This window comes from Gorilla gorilla, chromosome 3 (assembly GCF_029281585.2).
Source record: "Gorilla gorilla gorilla isolate KB3781 chromosome 3, NHGRI_mGorGor1-v2.1_pri, whole genome shotgun sequence".
In the NCBI taxonomy this organism is placed as follows: domain Eukaryota; kingdom Metazoa; phylum Chordata; class Mammalia; order Primates; family Hominidae; genus Gorilla; species Gorilla gorilla.
Window position 1 is genome coordinate 34,534,487 of NC_073227.2, and position 22,266 is coordinate 34,556,752.

Here is a 22,266-nt window from a genome sequence, read left to right on the forward strand (position 1 = left end):
ACATACATCAGTTTCTTTTTCTTTTCTTTTAACTGATTGCCTCTAGACTTTTGATTGCTTGCTCTTATCAGTAAGTAGAAAGTTAGCATGTACCCCCAATATATGTGATTATCATATTGTACTGTACCAATATACTGAAATATGTACATAAATTTGAAATGTTAAAAAGTATTTTGATAAAGATGAGGTAAGCAAAGCTTTTCAGCTCAACAACAAAAAGTTTGGTTGTTTTTTGATTTTTGTTTTTTGTTTTTGAGACAAGGTCTCACTTTATCACTCAGAGTGGAGAGCAGTGGCATGATCATAGCTCACTGCAGCCTTGAACTCCTGAGTTCAAGCCGTCCTTCTGCCTTAGTCTCCCAAGTAGATAGGAGTTACAGGCATGTCACATCATGGCCCATGAATTTTTAAAATTTTTTGTAGACACAGAGTCTCACTATGTTGCTCAGGCTGGTCTTAAACTCCTGGCTTCTAGTTATCCTCCTACCTAGGCCTCCCAAAGTGTTGAGGTTACAGGCGTGAGCTACAATGCCTGGTCTGTAAACAAAGTTTTAAAGATGTTTTTAAAAGTTAATGGCAGGAACTCATTTTATCGTCACAAGTTTGTGTGTGTGTGTGTGCGCGTGCGCGCACTTGCCAGGCTCTAGAGTGCAGTGGCGTTCTCACAGCTCACTGCAGCCTTGACCCTGGGGGCTCAAGCCATCCTCCCACCTCACCCTCCTGAGTAGCTGGCACTACAGGTATGAGCCACCATGCCTGGCTAATGTTTGTAAAATTTTTTTGTAGAGATGGTGGCTCGCTATGTTGCCCAGGCTGGCCTCAAACTTCTGGACGCAAGTGATCCTCCCACCTCAGCGTCCCAAAGTGCTGGGATTACAAGCATGAGCCACCGTGTCTGGCCAATCTTCACATGTAGCTTTTAGTGAGAACAATGTGTTTAAATATCACTTCTTTTTGTCTTTTTTATTTGAATATCACTTCTTTAATACTTTGCCAATAGAGTCATTCAAAGGACTGGGTCCAAGTTCGTTTTATTTTGATATAAGTAAGTGATTTTCTTAGCTGAAAAGCTATTGTTTAAATGCCATGCTTAAGTGTTTTGATTTACAGACGTGTCTACTAGGTAGCATACTACAGGCAGCTATTTGTCTTCACAGGAAAAGTAATTGATTTGGGGACCTTTTTGCATAGAGAAAATGAGTAACTCATCAAGTTTCACAACACTTTTACTTCTAAGTGCTTTACCAGGAGATAAACAGCAGACCTCCATGTGGTATAAGAGATTTTCATGGTTACTCTCTGTCTCATGATGATGTATTGTTTTATAAAAGTAACTGTCTGTTACATCGGCAGTACTTTGTGCCATTCTGCCTTTAATTTCTTCTGTTTCTAATGTAAGATGGAATGAATGAATGTCTTGTGTGATGGAATTTCAGTACACTTTCTACAGAAATTTGTTTTATTTCGGTTAAAGCAGCTACTTGCATAGCAGATAATGCTCTCACTGTTATTTCATAAAATGCTTTTATTAAAGAAGTCAAGAAGCTCCCTCCATGAAGACAGAGACCTTGTCTTTTTGTTCAGTGCTCTAGCTCTGAACCTACAAGAGTGCCTGTCGTGTAAGACATAATAAATTTTAACTGTGAAATGAATTTGTAGTTGAGAATGTTTTCCTGTAGATACTTTCTTACAAATTTTCATATTTCATTAAGAAGCCAGCAAAGACTATAAGCTAAGGTATATTAGAAAAATGGTTTGTACTACCAACTTTATGGCAAATTTCTCACACTAGGTAATTTTTCTAATACTAGTTTCCCCACTCTGCCCTATGATCCTCAACAGCTTTTTATGTGCTTATTTATACAGTAATTTGCTCACAGAAAAATACATTTTGGTTTATGTCCATATGATTCCCCAAGTCATATTTCAGTCTTTCTGCCATGACAGGAAGGACAAGTCTTTCCTCATGGTATTTGGCTACTTATCTTACACTATTATATAAAATAAACCTTAAAAGAGACATCTGAACATACGTAGTTAAATTTAGTGAAGTTTTCCAAAGTACTGAATTGAAAATTATGACTTTAAACCTTGCTCGGGACAAAAAACCTACAACCTATAGACATATGATAGGTGAACAGTTGATTAAAGGACATTAAGAGGTGAGGATGGAGGGCATATAAGGGAGATAACATTCTAGCAAGAAGAAACAGCAAATGTAAAGACCCGTAGGCAGAGTATGCCTGGATTAGATGTGGCATGTGAAGTAAAGACAGAATTCAAAGATGATTCCCTGGTTTTTGGCCTGAGCAATGGTAATTACAGGGTTGCCATCATTTAATATGGGAAACAAGTTTTAGGTATGAGGTTGTGAGATGAGGCTACGTATAAATGAATGATTTGCTTTTATGGCTTCTGGATTTTGCATGGTGACAGGTTTAAACAAATCTCAGGTTAGCCAATTCTTGGTAGGAAACATGATTTTAACCCATTTATGCCATAGGTTGCAAAATTTTTTTTGTGTGATAGCCTTGAGCAGTAGGATATAAATAACTCCCACAAGCTTAGCATTCCAATAATGGAACACTATATTATATACGTTATATATTATATATTATATACATTAAGTTTGGGTTACCTGAAAAAATTACTTGAGACTATTTTGCTCTACCTTAATATTCTTAATTAATATGCTAACTTCCTGGCCCATCCTGTGGATTTCAAAAGTATATGTGAAAACATTGTGTACATTAGTGCGTGATCTCTGACACTTGAGGAACATAGATACCTAGAATATTGAGATAGTAAAAGGGAATTAGGGAGTCCTGAAGGCAAATATTCATACTAACAGGAAGAAGACACAGAAGTTTTTGATCACATGCTTAGGTCTCCAGGCATCACTTGAGAGAATTTTTCTGAGAATGCTTTGTTTATTTTTTGGTGGGGGGTGGGTGACTGGGTCTTGCCCTGTCGCCCAGGCTCAGCTCACGGCAACCTCTGCCTCGCAGGCTCAGGCAATCCTCCCACCTCAGCTTCCCGAGTAGGTGGGACTACAGGTGTGTGCCACCACACCTGGCTAATTTTTGTATTTTTTGTAGAGAGAGGGTCTCACCATGTTGCCCAGGCTGGTCTTGAACTCAGGAACTCAAGTCTTCCACCTGCCTTGGCCTCCCAGAGTGTTGGGATTACAGGCCTGAGCCACTGTCCCTGGCCTTGAGAATGGTTTTTATGTTACGAACAATACAGGACAATGGTATCTGTCAAAATAGCTGCTATATATTACTTGTTTTCTCTACAACTATGTATACCTTCCTGTATGAGCTTTCTGTTTTGATAGTACGTTTATGTACTTGGAAATATGTGCATGCCAAATAGGCCCCACTGCTAGTTTTATACAGGTTATGCAGTAGGGTCACTTTCCATGGCTATTAACTTCTAGATGTTCTACTAAGAAACTGTGTGTGCTAAGAGCTGCTTTGGGTCGGGGGGAGGTGTGTGGTTATGGTGGGGAGTTCCCTTTCATACCTACTTTGGGATCACAGTGAACTGACATTGATCTTTGTGTATTTAAATTGTTTTCAATTCAGAGTAGCATTAATGTATACTCCTGCAGCCTTGTCCTAATGGTAGCAGTTTTAGCATTATTTTCTCTATATAATGGGAGTTTACCTTACTGTCTTTGTCTTTTTGGGCTATTATAACAGAATACCGTAAACTAGGTAGCTTATGAACAATAGAATTTATTTCTCACAGTCCAAGACTAAGGTGCCAGAAGATTCAGTGTCTGGTGAAGGTCCCTGCTGTGGTTCATAGATGGTGTCTTCTAGCTGTATCTACACATGGTGGAATAGGGGGTGAAGGATCTCTCTCAAGCCTCTTTTATAAGGACACTAATCCCATTCATGAGAGCTGTGCCCTTATGACCTAATCACCTCCCAAAGGGCTTCCCTCCTGATATTGTGACGTTAGGGGTCAGGATTTCAATATATCTCTTGTAGGGGGACACAAACATTCAAACCATAGCACTCACATCATTAAAAATTCAATCAAGGCTGGGCGTGGTGGCTCACACCTGTAATCCCAGCACTTTGGGAGGCTGAGGTGGGTGCATCACCTGAGGTCAGGAGCTTGAGACCTAGGAAGGAGAATCACTTGAACCTGGGAGGCGGAGGTTGCAGTGAGCCCAGATCGCGTCATTGCACTTCAGCCTGGGCCACAGAGTGAAACTCTGTCTCAAACAACAACAAAAACCTCAAACAAAATCAAACAAAATCTATCCGTGGCGTTCTGGTAGGACCATGGGTACTGAAGGTTCATAGGGCTTGTTTTGTCTAATGCCTGCAGAAGTCTGTTATACTGCCATGTAAGTTCTGGGAGGACATTGCTTCTTAGAGACCATTTTCATTAAAATTAAAATCTAATCCAGCATGTAGCCTTCATCATTAATCCATTGTTTTAGTAAGCTTTGTTTTTGTTTTCCAGCTTCTTATGTACTGGTAGCTTTGTTAAATAGTGGAAAGTGTAACAATTCCTAAAAAATCCAGTGGAAAGGAAAGTATAGCAAAACCCGGTGGAAAGTGTAGCAATTCCTGAAGTTACTACATCAGCTACTACTTGCAACAAAGAGAGGCACTTGTATATTTTCAGCCTTTTTTCTTAAAATATTCACCTGTTGCTAAGGTTTTTTTCTTTAATCATGAAAGGTTTATTTCCAGTTGCTTCAAAACTTTAATATGCTAGGAAAAATTGTCTATGAAGTAACATGATTTTCATTTATGTCAACCTCATTCCCCTATGCTGCCTATGCAGCAGATCCCAGCAAGGAAACATACATTGTATCAGAACAAACTTTGTGTTTTGATTTGATTTGTTAAATGCATGCAGCGGCAGGTATTTGTTTTTGGAATCAGAGAGACCAGGCTTTGAATTCTGGTTCTGCCACTTAAATGTCTCTTCCTGCAAGTTACGTCACAACTTTAACCTCAGTTTGTGTGTCTATAAAATGTAATTATTATGCCTATCTCATAGGTTTGGTAGTAAATAAATGAGATAATACATTTAAAATATTAGACAACCTTTTTATACTTCAAATATACTAATAAATCTTATTTGCAATTGTTCTTATAATTCACAGTATTCTTTTTTTTTTTTTTTTTTTGACAGAGTCTTGCTCTGTCACACCCAAGCTGGTGTGTAGTGGTGCGATCTTGGCTCACTGCAACCTCTGCCTCCTGGGTTCAAGCAATTCTCCTGCCTCAGCCTCCCGAGTAGCTGGGATTACAGGCACCCACCACCACGCCTGGCTAATTTTTTTGTATTTTTAGTAGAGATGGGGTTTCACCATGTTGGTCAGGCTGGTCTTGAATTCCTGGACCTCAGGTGATCCGCCTGCCTTGGCCTCCCAAAGTGCTGGGATTACAGGTGTAAGCTACTGTGCCCTGCCACAGTATTCTTTTGTGTTTTTTTGTTTGTTTGTTTGTTTGTTTTTGGAGACAGAGTCTCGCTCTGTCCGCCCAGGATGGAGTGCAGTGGCGTGATCTCGGCTCACTGCAAGCTCCCCCTCCCGGGTTCACGCCATTCTCCTGCCTCAGCCTCCCGAGTAGCTGGGACTACAGGCGCATGCCACCATGCCCAGCTAATTTTTTGTATTTTTTAGTAGAGACGGGGTTTCACCATGTTAGCCAGGATGGTCTCGATCTCCTGACCTCGTGATCCACCCGCCTCGGCCTCCCAAAGTGCTGGGATTACAGGCCTGAGCCACCCCACCCGGCCATATTCTTTAGATCATGAGATAATTTATACAGCCACCGGGGACTGTTTTCAGCAAGCTTAATGTTTTCATGTTATTTTTATATCCCAATTTTATTTAAATACAAAATATTTACTAGAAGGCAGGATTTTTGTTTCACCATCAAATATAGATCACAAGGAAAACATAAAAAATGTAGTAAATTAGCAATTTGTATTTTTATTTATTGGCAAAAAGATTTCTGTTTTTTTTTTTTTTTTTTTTTTTTTTTTTTTTTTTTTTTTTTTTTTTTTTTGAGATGGAGTCTTGCTCTGTTACCCAGGCAGTGCAGTGGTATGATCTCAGCTTATTGCCACCTCCACTTCCTGGGTTCAACCGATTCTCCTGCTTCAGCCTCCCAGGTAGCTGGGACTACAGGCTCCTGCCACCACACCCAGCTAATTTTTGTATTTTTAGTAGAGACGGGGTTTCTCCGTGTTGGCCAGGCTGGTCATGAACTCCTGACCTCAAATGATCGGGTCGCCTTGGCCTCCCAAAGTGCTGCAATTACAGGCACGAGCCACCATGCCTGGCCGGCAAAGAGATTTTACATGGGAAACTGATCAAATAATTACAATATACAGAAACTGTAATTGTATTTAGATTATTGTGATGTAAAGGGGATACAGGCTTTTTTCCTTTGGGTACAAATAGAGATGGACTGTTTTCTATTTAAATACCATTAAAAATTTTTATACTTTTCTACTTTGCCTGTGACATGTAGTGGTTTTTCAGGCTTATATTCTCTCTTCCAGCTCAAAACTCTCATTTAATGAAATAATTTGAAATAAAACTTGATTTAAAACTTGTTTTTCTTATTTGATTTAATATTGTCTCCTGCCGTATTTTTTTGGTCTTGTTTTCTCTTGTATAGGGTAGAGGGCAGTGGTGAGATCATGGCTCACAGCAGCCTCAACCTCCTAGACTCAAGCAGTCTTCCTACCTAAGCCACTGCCCACCTCCCCCAATCCCCCAGGAGCTGGGACTATAGGTGTGTACCATATGGCCCGACTATATATATATTTTATTTTTTGTTGCCTAGGCTGCGTACTAACATTTTTATTCTGAAGTTAAATACATCCCATCTGTGAACTTGTCAAACATCATGCACTGAACTATTTTAAATTCTACTCAGGAGACATTTCTTAAAAACCTATTATAAGGCTAAGTGTGGTAGCTCACACCTGTAATCTCACAAGGCCAAGGTAGGATTGCATGTGTCCAGGAATTTGAGACCATCCTGGGCAACATAGCAAGACTTCATTTCTACAAAAAAAAAAAAAAAATGGGTGTGGGGGTGCATGTCTGTAGTCCCAGCCACACAGGAGGATCCCTTGAGCCCCAGGAGTTCAGGGCTGCAGTGGGCTATGATCTGTGCTACTGCACTCCAGCCTGGGCAACAGAGCAAGACCCCATCTCTTAAAACATCAAAACCCTAAGCCCTCTCCTGCCAACAAAAAAGCCTCATTAACAGATAAGAACTTTGAACACCTTGAGTTATATAAAACATAAGTGAAGACAGTCTGGCCCTTGATAGTTTGTGCCCCATTGGGGACTGCAGGTACACTCACACAAACTGTAAGGAAGAACACCATAGCTCATATAACAGGCATTTCCCAAGGAGCATTGAGGTACACAAGAAGAGGGGATGGTTAATTCAGACTGGGGATTCCAGTGAAAGCTTCAGGAAGGGATTTCTTCTTCCACCTCTCAGTTTTAAACTTTTTAACTATGTTAGAGGAAGATGAATTCTGGAAATTTGGGGGCAAGAGATTTTGTTAAGGAATACCTGAGTACTGACTGTCCTCTGACCCTCCTGCCAATTCAGGATGTGGTTCTTGTTAGAGATGAATTTGTTCAAAAACCACGAGTGCCCATGTTGGTAAACATTCCTTTAACTGGAAGAAAACAGAACATCAATAGAAAGGTAAGCCTGAGTAGAGTCCCAGTAAGAATGTGGCTATTTTCTCACCTCTGCTAGAGCTGGACCTGCAGAGTGTGTCACTGGCAGCTGTGAGTACTTTTAGCTAGGGAGCTTGTGGCCTAGGTAAGTCTGCCAAGACAGGCTGCACATGCACTTGGGCTCTGTGTAGCTACTGCCATTCAGCTTAAGTTTTGTATCAGTAGCTAAGTAGAGTCGGAGCTAGATCAGGCCAAATAGACTGGGAGTGAGAAAGTAGGAGAGTGAATCTGTTTAGCTTCTTCCTGTCTGTTTGTAACCCATTTGAAATGTTGCACAAATTTCGTTTCCTTCCCCAGAGATAACCACTGTTACAAATTTGAATATATTCTCCCAGACAAATTCTTTGTGTACTTAAAAATACATAAAAGTGTATAAATACAGTTTGGGTTTTCTTTACTTTTAAAATTTATAATTCTTCTTTAGTTCTTTTCTTATCAGTGTATATTTAGGGTTGCCCCCCCTCATAATTTTGTGTAGTATTCCATATCCATAATATAGTTGTAACAATATATTTAGCCAGTTCCGATTTGGTGCCCAACTAGATGTTTTTCTCTTTTAGAAACAACACTGCAGTGAATATCTTCGTGTCCCGTATGTTTAAGTATTTTTGTAGGACAGATACTTAGAAGTGAAATTGCTAGTTGCAACGATATGTGCAGTTATACTTTTGATAGATACTGCCAAGTTGTTCTTATGTTTCTTTTATCATATAGCAGTGTCTGAGAATCGAATAGATATCATTCGAAGTTGGAAGGAAGAGGATTCCACATGGAGAAGTGTGCATACAAGCATGGAGGTAGCAGAGCCTGGTGGGGATGGTGAGGAAAAAGGGGGTAAAGAATCTGGTGTAGAGTATGGGAAGCAGAAGGGTCTTGTGAAGGTGAGCCCAAAAAGGTAGGTTAGATCAGACAAAAAAGTATTTTTTAATGTTTTGCTTAGAACTTTAAACTTGAAGAAACAGTGGAACCCTTTGTAAAGGTTTTAAAACTAGAGCTTTATTTCAAGAAAATAGCTAGTGATAATTGTGAAGGCTAGGCTTTTGAGGATAGGTGATTGACTATAGGACTGTTACAGTGATCCTGTGCTGTAAGGAAGAACTTAATGAAGGCCGAGGCATTAGAAATAAAAGAAAGGCATCAAATTCAAGTAGTGTTACAGAGTTAAAATCAGTTTGTAAGACTTGGCTTAGGATGGGAAGGAAAATGGTTGAATGTTGTGGCTGTCTGGGAGGGTGAGTAGTGCCACTTAACGAAGATAGAAATAGGTTCGATTTGCAAAACAAAGGAAATATTTAGAAAATTTGTCAAAATATAAGGAAAAAAGTAAGTTACTATCCACTATTTGTGTATCTCATCAGGTGTGTTCAGTTTATTTATTGTGGCAAAATATACATAAATAAAATTTACTATTTAAACAATTTTAAATTGTACAGTTTAGTGGTAGTAAGTACATTCACGGTGCTGTGCAACTATCACTACCATCCATCTCCACAGCTGTTTTCATCTGCCTGAACTGAAACTCCTAACCCATTAAATAACTCCCCATTGCCCCCAGGTCCCTGGTAACCACCATTCTTTTTGTCTCTATGAATTTGACTACTCTAGGCACTTCATGTAAGTGGAATCATGTGGTGTTTGTCTTTTTGCGACTGGCTTACTTCTCTTACCATAATGTCTTCAAGGTTCATCCATGTAGCGTTGTCAGAATTTTGTTTCTTTTTAAAGCAGAATAGTATTCCATTCTATGCATATACCACATTTAAAATCCACTCATAAGTAACTTGGGTTACTTATGCTCAGGTGTGTTTTGGTATGTTTTTGAGGGGGTATTCTTGTGTGTGTGTGTGTATTTTTTTAATGATCAGAGAGTGAATTGCCTAGTTATTAAAGAATGAATATAATAAAATTGAGTTTGATAAAACTCTACAAACCACTGCACTCTTATATAGATCCATTGTTACAAAATAGTGTTGGTCGTTAAAAGGATGATTACAGAAGACCATACGTTGTACTGTGCAAATATATCATGACCATTGGAAAAATAGCATAAAATATGTATCCTACTAGTAGTAAGTACCATAATGGTCAAAGGTTTAGTATAGTTAATAGAAGACCTGAGATTCTTAATATATGGTAATTGGATTACCATAAGGAAGTGTAATAGGCACAAAATTACGTGCACTTTGAAGTGTCCAAAACAGTGAAGGTGTAATATATGTTCTAGTCTTTGAGTTCCCACACAGGTGACTTTACTAACATTTCTTTCTGTATTTTAAAAAGAGTCCACTCAGTCCAGGTGCAGTGCCTCATGCCTATAAACCCAGCAGTTTGGGAGGCCAAGGTAGGAGGATCACTTGAGGCCAGGAGTTTGAGACCAGCCTGGCAGCATAGCAAGACCCCATCTCTGCAAAAAAAAAAAAAAAAAAAAAAAAAAGTTAGTGGGGTATGTGGTGCATGCCTATAGTTCCAGCTACTCAGGAGGCTGAGGCATGAGGATTACTTGAGCCCAGGAGGTTGAGGCTGCAGTGAGCCGTAATTGTGCCACTGCACTACAGCCTGGGTAACAAAGCAAGATCTTGTCTCTTAAAAAAAAAAAAAAAGTCCATTCATTTATTCAGGTTTGAGGGAATGGGTTCACTGCTGCCCATTTTCCCAGTTCACTGTGTCATCATTATGTTCCAGATATTGTTCTAAGTGCCTTACATGTATTAAGTCTTTTCCCCCTTCCACTATTTTTATCCCAGTTTTTCAAAAGGAGAAAGTAAGTCACCTAGAAGTTAAGTAACTTGCCTGAAGTCTCATAGCTAGTGAGTAGAGGATCTAGGAATCAGATCCAGACAATCTTCTCTTAAGCTTTGCTGCCACTCTTAACACCTTTGTCAAGGTGCTGTCATAAGTGCTGGAGGTACAGGAATGTACACATCTGAAAATTTTTCTTGATCTCATGGAACGTACATATTTATATTTATTAAATGTATTTTAAAATTTCTGTCCTGATTAAAATGTATAAATAGACATACAAAAATATGTAGGAAAATACTATATGTAGTTAGGTAATCATATGTAATTAACATATTACCATGTTATTTCAGTATTATTTAACGAACGTTTCCATTGTATGGGTGTGTCATAATTTAACCATTCCCCTGTGTTGGAAAGAAATACCCAAACCTTTCCTAATAATCAGTATTGCAATGACCATTATAACACCTTCATTGTTGTCATTTCAGATTATTATATGAGGCTGTTTAGAAAAACATTAGTTATTGGCATCTGTTTCTAACTACTTTCCTGAAGTTTATGCTTTAGCAGTAGTTTGCTAGCAGTTATTTGATCTCATAATTTCATAAATATTGTGTGTTGTAAATTCAGTAGTCAAAACCAAAACAAAATAATCAGAATTTAGTCATCAAAAAAGTGGGCCTTATTTATGTTAATTTAATTTTTCCGCTTTCAGAGCCTTTGCTCTCCTTGATACTGGCATCACAGTGTATTTTTAGTGTATTAATATATACAAAGTTTTGAATTATAAATGTGAATTTTGATGTAAATACAATTCTCAAAATATTAATATAATCCACCAAATAAGTTAATTTTAAAATTGAAAATTGGATATACCAAAAATCATTTTAGATTCTTAATATCATTTAGCAGTGAATGTGTATTTTTCCCTATCCTGCCTGGAAGAGCCATTCCTAAGTATTTTCTTCCATTCATTCAACAAATATTTGTGTACCTACTGTGTTTAATGGCATATCAGATATACCTGCCATCATGAACTTTCTATATTTAGCTTATCAATCATATATTCGAAGTACAGTCGTAACATTTTCACATATTTAGCAGTTTCTAGTGCCTATTGTGTTGGCGGGCTTTGGTGGTAAAGTGATGATAGGTTTACAGAGGTGAAAGACAAAAGTTATACCCTTGGGACCTCACAGCATAGTAAAGGAAGGAGACTGTAGTAACCAGCATGGAAGCAGAATGTTTTCTAGACAGTTTCGTAGGTGCTTTTTTTTTTTTTGAGACAGAGTCTCACTTTGTCACCCAGGCTGGAGTGTAGTTGTGTGATCTCAGCTCACTGCAACCTCTGCTTCCCAGGTCCTGCCTCAGCCTCCTGAGTAGCTGGGACTACAGGTGCGCGTCACTATGACCAGCTAATGTTTGGGTTTTTGTTTTTTTTTTTTCTTTTGGTATTTTTAGTAGAGATAGGGTTTCACCATGTTGGCCAGGCTGGTCTCAAACTCCTGACCTCAGGTGATCCGCCCACCTTGGCCTCCCAAAGTGCTGGGATTATAGGCGTGAGCCACCGCTCCCGGCCTCATAGGGTTTTTAATACACATTACTGAAGATAAAAATAGAGTGCAACTACAGATAAAATAAAGATTTGTAGTTCTGTGAAGGATACATTTGTCTGGAGGAGCAGAGTGTAGGAAACAATGTGATATCCTTTCAGGAGTGAGTGTGTGTGTGTGCGTGTGTGTGTGTGTGTGTCACATTCAGAGCCATTAGGTTGTTTTAAGGAGGAATGGGAAGGGGCCAGAGGGATGGACGAATGGGCTAAAATCATCAGTTTGAAAAGACGGTTGTGGCTACAGGCAGAGATTTCATTGGATCAGGTCCCTTGTTTCTGTTCTTCATTAGTTTCTTCCCACCTACTCTGGTAGAGTTCTTTCACTATATATAATTCTGTCACCATTATCAGCTTTCTGAAGAGTGACCTACATTTTATAGTCTGCATTCCCCACAATCTGCAGTAAATCTAAATCTTAAAAATACGTAATTTTTTCTGACAGTGTATTGAAAGATTTTCATCAGTTACATCTACTCTTTCAACCAGGAAATAGTTTCATTTTCTCCTTAGCACATGCTTTTTAGCCCTAGCTGGGAAACTTTCATCTTCATTCTTTACACAAGGTGTTCCACATGCCTAGAGTGGAACAGCTTGTGTAAAGCTGTTTTCATCTACTTCTTTCCTAGGAAGCTCTTTTTATGGCTTGCGTGTATTAAAAATTTGCCTTATCAGTCATCTTAAAGTAATTTAAATTGCTTTATGACAGTAAATGAATATATTTATTGATCAGTTATCAGTTTTACTTTGTGTAGCTTGAGTGTTCTTTCTTGTAGCTACATGATGCCACACTTGTGGTAAAAGCAGTGTGAATTCTTAGTAGATTTAAAATGTGATACATACACTTCTTACTATACCATTTCTAAAAATGAAATATTTTTTATGTTTTTATGTAGGAAAGGTGGGGTGGGGTTAGGAGGAAAGGAACAGATACCTGCCAAGTCAATCAGAGAATGGCAGTAAAACCTGATGGTTAGCCGTCTGTCTGTTCATTTTTATAAATGCTACTATAGAAGTAATCTTTAGAAACTGGAGCTGTTTTCAGTTTAATGACGTCCATGGAATTAACCAGATTCATTAATAACAGCATCAGGAAGAGCATTGTTTGAAGGATCCCCTGCCTAGTCTATTAATCAGTTTCCTTTTAGACAGGTGTACAGGTGATTTCTGGCCCTCATTCACAGAATAGAATAGTGGTCGTTGAGAAGCAGACCTAGCACCTAGCAAGTCTTCAGACCAGTCTTTTAAGTAATTTTTATTCCCTGGGAAGAAAATTGAAGAAACAATTGGGGCAAAGAGATTTGTGGGGTTTTACTAGAAAGATCTCGATAAAGCAAGGACTGTCACTCTATTCCTCATTCATATGAGGGTTCACATTAAAAATGACAGTGTTACACAGGGTAGCAGCAGCTTTTTTGTTTTTCTTAGTCATGGCAGCAGTTAACACAGTGCACTAGCAGTTTAACATACCAACACTTAAGGCCTTATTTTTTGTTTTTGTTTTTAAGTCATTGAAATTATGAGACTATCATTCAAATGGAAGCATTATAGTTCTTCGGAACCATTATGATCTCAAAACGAAAGGAGAATGATACAGATACACTGGCTGAGGTGTTTTGAGGTGCATCGAAGTGTTCCAAGCTGTGACTTACCTTAACATGTTCTTGAAGTACCATGGCGTGGATTAAAAGGTATGCTTTAGAAATCTCCCAGTGACCCCAAGGTCATGGATAGAATGAACACTCATGATTCTGTATTTAGTTAATGCATATTTAGGATATTCTGTATTTAGTTATTACATATTTAAGTTATATAACTTTTGATTATAGATGTGGTTATGGATTTATGGTAGTATTTTTTGTTACAAAAACCCATGGATTTTCTTTTTCCTTTATGATATATGGTTGTGGAGGATACTGTAAGTATTTTCCCTAAGTTTTTATAGTAATGGGCTGTAATTTCATTCACCAAATAGTTTAGGCATTATTCATGTATTACTCTGTAATTATCTTTTACATCATAGACTAGTTCTCTACAGAACTGTCATTTTATGGTAGCCTGAACAGGAAATAGTTGGATGAAGTCTTCAGTTGGGTTACTAATTTGATCAAACAAAACAATTATTATTTGGGCCATTTAGTACAGTTTTTTCTTTTCCAAAGAATTTTCACTTAAAGGATAATGAGTTATTTATTTATTTTTTATTTTTATTTATTTCTTTTTGAGATGGAGTCTTGCTCTGTCGTCTGAGCTGGAGTGCAGTGGCACTATCTCGGCTCACTGCAACGTCCACCTCCTGGGTTCAACCAATTCTTCTGCCTCAGCTTCCTGAGTAGCTGGAACTACAGGCACTCACCACTATACCTGGCTAATTTTCGTATTTTTAGTAGAGACAGGGTTTCACCATATTGGCCAGGCTGGTCTCGAACTCCTGACCTCGTGATCCACCCGCTTCGGCCTCCGAAAGTGCTGGGACTACAGGCGTGAGCCACTGTGCCCAGCCTATTATTTATTTTTTTGTTGAGACCGATTCTTGCTCTGTTGTCCAGGCTGGAGTGCAGTGGCACGATCTTGGCTCACTGCAGCCTCTGCCTCCTGGGTTCAAGCAATTCTCCTGTCTCAGCCTTCCGAGTAGCTGGGACTACAGGTGCCCGCCACCACGCCCTGCTCATTTTTGTATTTTTAGTAGAGACGGGGTGTCACCATATTTGTCAGGCTGGTCTCGAACTCCTGACCTCAGGTGATCTGCCTGCCTCAGCATCCCAAAGTGCTGGGATTACAGGCATGAGCCACCACGCCTGGCCAAAGATGAGTAATTTAAAAAATTAATATTGTGATTATTATTTATTTAACAATGTATGCATGCAGTTATTCATGTGTTTGTGGTATATAGTTTTGCTGTTACTTGTGGTTACTAGTATAGTAATTCTAGTCTTCATAATACCTACTTAATCAAAAACCTTTTAAGTTTTTATTTTTATAAAATTTTGAGTGATGTAATGAAAATTTTCTTAATTATGCGAAATCTTGGAAACCTGATTTTCGTACTGTGTGTTTGGTATTAAATGTTCTTTTTAAAGAGTAGTAGAAGTGAGTGAAGAATGCTGAATTCATTAATGTTACATCAGATTCAGAACTCTCTTTTAGGTAATAAAAGAAACAATATTGGGAAGACAGGTTTAAATAAATCATGGGTAGATAAGTGTAATAGAAATACACTGGTATAGTCCATGATTTTTGTCAGTTAGTCTACCTTAATGTTAAAATCCTTTTGGTATGTTAGCAGTTATATTCTTAATGGAATTTAGTTGTTAAAGTAAGATGAAACTGCTTTATATTAAACTCTAGTCTATGATGACAGTGATCTAATCAAGTTCCGAGATAGAATCATCTGCTTATTAGCCAAGGCAATCAATCAGTTCAATCAGGAATTTTATGTCTGATGGGACAGAATAGTATCCACCCTCCAAAAAGATATTCTTGGACATAATGGTTTCAGGATAGTGTTCAATGTGTTGTTTACAAAATTGTTTCTTTATAATACTTGCTATCTCAACTTTAACATTTCTTTTTGGGGTAGCACTTGAGAATCCATTTGTTTTGTTTTAACTCCGCAGAGGTTTTTGATGTACAGCTAGAGTTGGGAAGTCCTGTTCTCTTTGGAAGACTTTCTTTTTTTTCTTTTTCATTTTCTTTTTTTTTTTCTTTCTTGAAATGGAGTCTTGCTCTGTTGCTCAGGCTGGAGTGCAATTGTGTGATCTCGGCTCACTGCAACCACTACCTCCCGGTTCAAGCAATTCTCCTGCCTCAGCCTCCCCAGTAGCTGGGATTACAGGCGCGAGCCACCATGCCCAGCTAATTTTTTGTATTTTTAGTAGAGACGGGGTTTCACTATGTTGGCCAGGCTGGTCTCGAACTCCTGATCTGCCCATGTCGGCCTCCCGAAGTGCTGGGATTATAGGTGTGAGCCACTGTGCCCGGCCTGGAAGTCTTTATAACTTTGTGGTTAAGAGCTTACTTAGATCCTGGGGTCACCTCACCTGCATTTCAAATCTAATCCTTCCCTTGTTATTGTGACAAGTTCTAAGAGTGACTTGAAAAAACCCATAAATTTATATATTAGAAAAATAAGCATATTGTTATATAATTATATAATATGATTTATATATAGATAATTATATATATACACACAGTGCAGGTTTGGGCATGTAGGAAGCCAGTGTCAGATTAAGTGTTGATGATTATTAAATGCCAGATTAGATTTTTTTTTGTAGAGGGTACGCTATTACATTTTTCTTACCCTGACTGAGTCTTGTACTCTTTTATGCTATTCCTAGAGTAAAATAAGCCATCACTATTTGACTGATGTTTTCAATTTTTTGGGCTTTTTCTCATCAGTGAAAGAAGGTGGCCACTGGAGTCTGCTACTTTATCCATGATCATCTTATCCTGCTGGGGTGATGTGTGTGTTTTCTAAAGCTGTGTTTTTCAAATTGCAGGCTTCAGCACATTCATGAGTGGGTCAAGAAATAAATTCAGTGGGTTATGACCGGCATTAAAGCATGTATTAGCATAGAAAATAAAATATCAGTGCATTGAATATAGAAAAGAATGTATTTCTTAAAACTTCTGTTTAGTTTTATCAAAAGATTGAAATAAAATATATCCACATTTATGTGGATATTGTTTAGTTCCACTACGTGTATGTTTCCCTTAGTCATAGACATCCTTTAAAAGTGGTATTAGTTTTATATTATTTTGCCTTCCGAGAGGAAGTGACCAGCATAAGTTTCAGTGTGCTTTCTAATGGTATGCCATATCCTCTACTTTACTTTCAAGGGACCTCCTACCATCTTTTACTTTTGTTTTTTGAAGTAAAGGTTGTTAGAGAATATCTAAGGAATAGAGAGTAGAAGAACATAGCAGCAGTGGCTTTTGAGTAACATTAACCAAGGCTGTTTTATTAAGTAGAGTGTTGTAGTATCTTGCCCCTTGGCATGTATTGTGGTGGTTATCAACTCATAGATCAGTGGTTTTCAAACTGCCAGTGGTAGCACACTCTGGAATCAATTTAGTAAGTTGCTGCCTCCCGTGAACCCCCTACCCCTAATGAAACAGAAAAGAACAAAATAGAAAATGTTATGAATGTATCACACAATATATACCTTTCTAAAACTTCTGTGTCAGTGGCATGTGTATGTATGGGATTGCAGAGACCTAATTTCTAGTGATTATCAACTGGAAAACTATGAAACTCAGTCTAATAAATTCATATTGCCAAGCTGACCTCAGCCACAAAAGCTTCAGATATCTAAGACAAATATTACCAGATCAGTAGTTTTTTTTGTTTTGTTTTGTTTTGTTTTGTTTATTTCTGATGGTAGAGAACAGTTAGTTTGCTATAAAACTTTGGTTTTGTTTTGTTTTTTTTTGTTGCTGTATTGTTTTGTGATGTGTATGTGTTTGTTTGCCCTGGTAAATATATATATGTATTTTTTTTTTTTTATTTTTTTGAGACCGAGTCTTGCTCTGTCACCCAGGCTGGAGGACAGTGACATGATCTCAGCTCTACTGCAACCTCTGCCTCCTGGATTCAAGTGATTCTTCTGCCTCAGCCTCCTGAGTAGCTGGGACTACAGGCACATGCCATCATGCCTGACTAATTTTTTGTATTTTTAGTAGAGACGGGGTTTCACCGTGTTAGCCAGGATGGTCTCAATCTCCTGAAATCGTGATCTGCCTGCCTCGGCCTCCCAAAGTGCTGGGATTACAGGCATGAGCCACCGCCCCCAGCCTGTCTCGGTAAATATTTAAAGGTTCATACATAGGAAATTTACAATACATCCTAGTTGTGGAAGGATTTACCCTTGCTTTGCATTGATGGAAGAGACTCATGCAGTTTAAAAAAAAATACAAATAGACCGGGCGTCGTGGCTCACGCCTGTAATCCCAGCACTTTGGGAGTCCGAGGCAGGTGGATCACAAGGTCACGAGTTTGAGACCAGCCTGGCCAATATGGTGAAACCTCATCTCTACTAAAAATACAAAAATTAGCCAGGCATGGTGGCAGGTGCCTGTAATCCCAGCTACTCGGGAGGCTGAGGCAGGAGAATCTCTTGAACCTTGGAGGTGGAGGTTGCAGTGAGCTGAGGTCACGCCACCGCACTTCAGCCTGGGCGACAGTTGTGAGACTCTGTTTCAAAAAAATAATTAATAAAATAAAAAGAAAATACAAATAAAATGATGATGCACACTAAAACCTATCAGTTCAGGCCGAGTGCAGTTGCTCACGCCTGTAATCCCAGCACTTTGGGAAGCCGAGGTGGGCAGATCACCTGGGGTCAGGAGTTCAAGACCAGCCTGGCCAACATGGGAAAACCCCATCTCTGCTAGAAATCCAAAAATTAACCAGATGCAGTTAATCTCAACTACTTGGGAGGTTGAGGCAGGAGAATTACTGGAATCTAGCACACGGAGGTTGCAGTGAGCCAAGATCATGGCACTACACTCCAGCCTGGGCAACAGAGCAAGACTCTTGTCTCAAAAAAATAAAAAATAAAACCTCTCAGTTTCATTTTTTATATGTTAGGACTTGTTTGTATAATAGGTGCTTCTTCAATTCAGAAGGCAAATATAAAATTTAAAGTTTCAAAAATTAAGCATAAATCAAATATATTACAAATACTGAAGGCAGTTAAATGTTCAAATGTTAAAGCTTCTGTTTTTGTGAAGATTTCAGTAACATTTAAAATTTTATTTTTCTTGGATTAGTTCCTGTGCCTACTGCAGTGTCCTCATAACAGCAGATGTTTGCTTTATAGATTTATTGAGGATGATCACAGAGTTTCCGGTGAATATTTTAAAATAAATAAGGCTTCAAAGCAGGGTGGTATCAGCATATGTATATTTTAAGATTGTCTAAAATATAGTTTCTTTCTCCTTAGAAAACAGTGAAAAGATGAAGACTTCTGGTAAATTGTTTCACAGCAGTGGAATTTGTACATTAGTTTTCTACACTTGAGAGTTGAAAAATGGAAGAATTATTTGCCAAAAGAGGAGGACAAAAGATAATACGCATAATTCATCTTTTTCTGCAAGTTCTTGGAAATTTAGTCAAAGTACATAGTTCAGTTCTCTGAATTGGGCATGATATGCTCTTCAGAAATCATGTTTTGAAATTACAGAAGATAAATAATCTCTCCCAATCAGTGTGTTAACTACCCTGATGATGGTTGCTTGTCTTTGTACAGATGTGTGCAGGCATACATCTTTAGTGGTGGAGGCAGTAAATGAAAACATATGGATTCAGAGTATGGAAGAGTTGAATTCATTTTTTTCTGTTGCTTTGTTTCACCACATTCCCGCTATTCCACATTAACCCCTTGTCTTCTCCCAGATTATCCAACTCTTCCTACTCTTTTCCATAGCGTTGTTTTGGTTTTTTGGCATTATAAGAGGATTGCTTTTTTCCCCCTTAAGTTATGTTTACTCACTTCATTGTCACTGCTTTCCACCTCATACTGGTTATCCTGTTGGAAGCACAAGGTTTTATGTTGTCTCTCTGTGGAATTTGTTTCTTCAAAGCTTTGTGTCTTTCCTTTGGTTGTCATCATGCATGATAGCAGCGTGTATTCTTTTTCTTTGGTAAATTTCTCCTCCTAGAGTGTACTTTAGAAGGAAACTAAACTGCATTCTAGTTTAGTTGGCCCCAAACTGAGATCAGTAGCCAGAGATGGCACCCAAGGGTGGTGAGGGGATTAAAAATGCCTGTAGAAGTGTTGGTGGCAGCAGCTAAGCAGCTAGATTAATCAAATGTGCATGAAATTTAACTTTAAATAAACTCCTTTGTTGTTGAATTTTCTGTGGAAAAACTAACTTGAGTGAGAAATTCTAGCCCTGGGGCAGGGATAGGCCAGAGATAAATGACACAAATATGCTTACTTATAAAATGGGGGTGACTGGGTGCAAGCAGAACACACTGAAAGCATTCATATTTGAAATAAACAGTCACTATCTCTGTAGGGAGCCAATTTTCAATCCTTGGTCTACTTTCCAAATCTGTTCTTTCCCCTACCCTCATTAGCAGATTTTGCTTATTTTGTTGACTCCTGTAACTCCGTCCCCTGGGACAGTGAATAGTCATAACAGGTATTCAGCAAATATTAGTCAAATGAATGAACTTTTGATACTACTAGGTTTTTAAGACATGCATCTACCTTGTCACGGCAGAACAGGTCATACTCTTATTTACCAACCTCTTAATTTACAAACTGAGAGAATAGCTAGATATATAAGAAGGTAATCTTATTTTGAAATGATTTCAATTTCTAGAAATTTGTCATCACTGAACTCTTGTGAGATGGGGATTGGTACATCTGAAGGCCAAGAATATCTGAGTGTGTTATGCTAACATTGAATCAATATTGCGCTTACAAGATTTCCCTTACCAAATGATTTACCCAGTCTTCACAATAGCTCTGCAGATTGCTAACAATTAACATTCCTATTTTACAGAGACGGAAGCTCTAGAATAACTATAAAAGTGTTGGGATTTTTTCTTTGTTTGTTTGTTTTTGTTAGAAAAACCTGGATTTTGAGGAAGCAAAATGTGGAGTTTATGTAATAATTCACCAGATTTTTCTCACAGTGGTAGATATTCAAGTGTGAGATTATTTGATTGTGATCTATGCTCATATTCCACAGAAGAAAAGCTCTGTATTTCAACTAAAACATTTCCATATTTGGGACTGACCAGATTTGGTTTGTTAGGAGGTGGACAGTTGCCCTTTTATGGCCACTAGATACTCCATTGCTCTCTTTTATTTCTCTTCAACTTGGTGGCTGTGACACTCCCTCAAACAATCTTTTCTTTCTCTTTTTTTTTCACTGCTTTTTTGTACTCCAGTGTTCTCTGCTTTCCTCCCTCTCTCTTCCAACCTTCCAGCCCCTTTCTCTCTCTTCTCCTCCCATTCCTCATTTACATGCAGCCTGAACAAACCAAAGAGTTTGCTGTACATTCTGCCTGTAAAAGAATAGTATGTGAACATTGCTTTTGAGTCGGCGAACTGGGCAGGTCAAGTGAGAAGTTATCTGACCAACAAGGATCAAGTCAGGAGGATGCTGGGAATAGCATAAATCTTAGATCTTAGGAGATTGTCCAAAAAGGAGAGAGCTGATCCAGGATGAGTAGTAGTTTTCAGAATAAAGGCCTTGTCAAATATAATAACTGGACCAGTGGTTTTAATTTTGGAGAAATGCTAGAACCAAACCAAAACATTGATAAATAATAGGAAAAATTAACAGTTAGAATGACTCCCTTTCAACTTGATTTTTGTTCCAAAGTTCAAATTTTTACTTAGAATTAAGGTTTTCTTTTCAATCTGAAATTCTCCTTTATATCCTGAGCTCCTAACATTTTAAAAGCACAGGTAATCAATTTGTTAACTAATAACATTATGTTTAATAATGTCATTATTTTCTTAAACACAGTGGTATATTGTTGTTACTACAGTAAGGAATTGCCTGGGTGTAATTACTGGAGATCTGAACATGGTGTATCACATTTTCCGATCAATTAGTTTTAGACTCAACAAAACTACATCAGGGAATTTGTAAGGTGTATTGAGAGACTCCCATTTAGATCTTGATACCACTTCTTTATAGAATCTTTCAAAAATGTAGATTATCACTTCTTTGAAGTGGCAACATGCTTCATTAAAGAACATTGCTTGTGGAGCAAGTAACAACAGTAAGCTATAGTGTTGTATCTTTGTAGGGCATTCTCCATAGGAAAGATAGTTCTATCAATTTTAGCTACCTGAATTTGGTAAAATAGTTCCCTTTTCTCTCCATTGTAAAATTTGAAAGGTTAGGGGCTGGGTACACTGGCTCACGCCTGTAATCCCAGCACTTTGGGAGACTGAGGCCGGCAGATCACGAGGTAAGGAGATCAAGACCATCCTTGCTAACATGGTTAAACCCCGTCTCCACTAAAAATACAAAAAATTAGCCAGGTGTGGTGGCGGACGCCTGTAGTCCCAGCTACTCTGGAGGCTGAGACAGGAGAATGGTGTGAACCTGGGAGACAGAGCTGGCAGTGAGCCGAGATTGCACCACTGCACTCCAGCCTGGGCGACAGAGCGAGACTCCATCTCAAAAAAAAAAA

The 22,266-nt window shown here is 38.4% G+C and overlaps 1 protein-coding gene across 14 annotated transcripts in view; it reads left to right on the forward strand.

Moving 5' to 3' along the window:
* The window catches only part of RBPJ (recombination signal binding protein for immunoglobulin kappa J region), a 269,801-nt gene that overhangs the window by 183,610 nt on the left and 63,925 nt on the right, over positions 1–22,266 (forward strand). For 4 of the 14 annotated variants that reach the window (XM_063705225.1, XM_063705222.1, XM_063705223.1 and 1 more), the window contains exon 2: positions 13,610–13,792. The exons of 8 other annotated variants lie outside the window; for them this stretch is intronic. In XM_063705225.1, coding sequence (XP_063561295.1) covers positions 13,776–13,792 — 17 coding nt within the window. In that variant the 5' untranslated portion in view covers positions 13,610–13,775. Of the gene's footprint in view, positions 1–8,462; positions 8,548–13,609; positions 13,793–17,882; positions 17,904–22,266 lie in introns of those variants that run through there. 2 more of the 14 variants (XM_055385549.2, XM_063705227.1) reach the window with 2 other exon arrangements.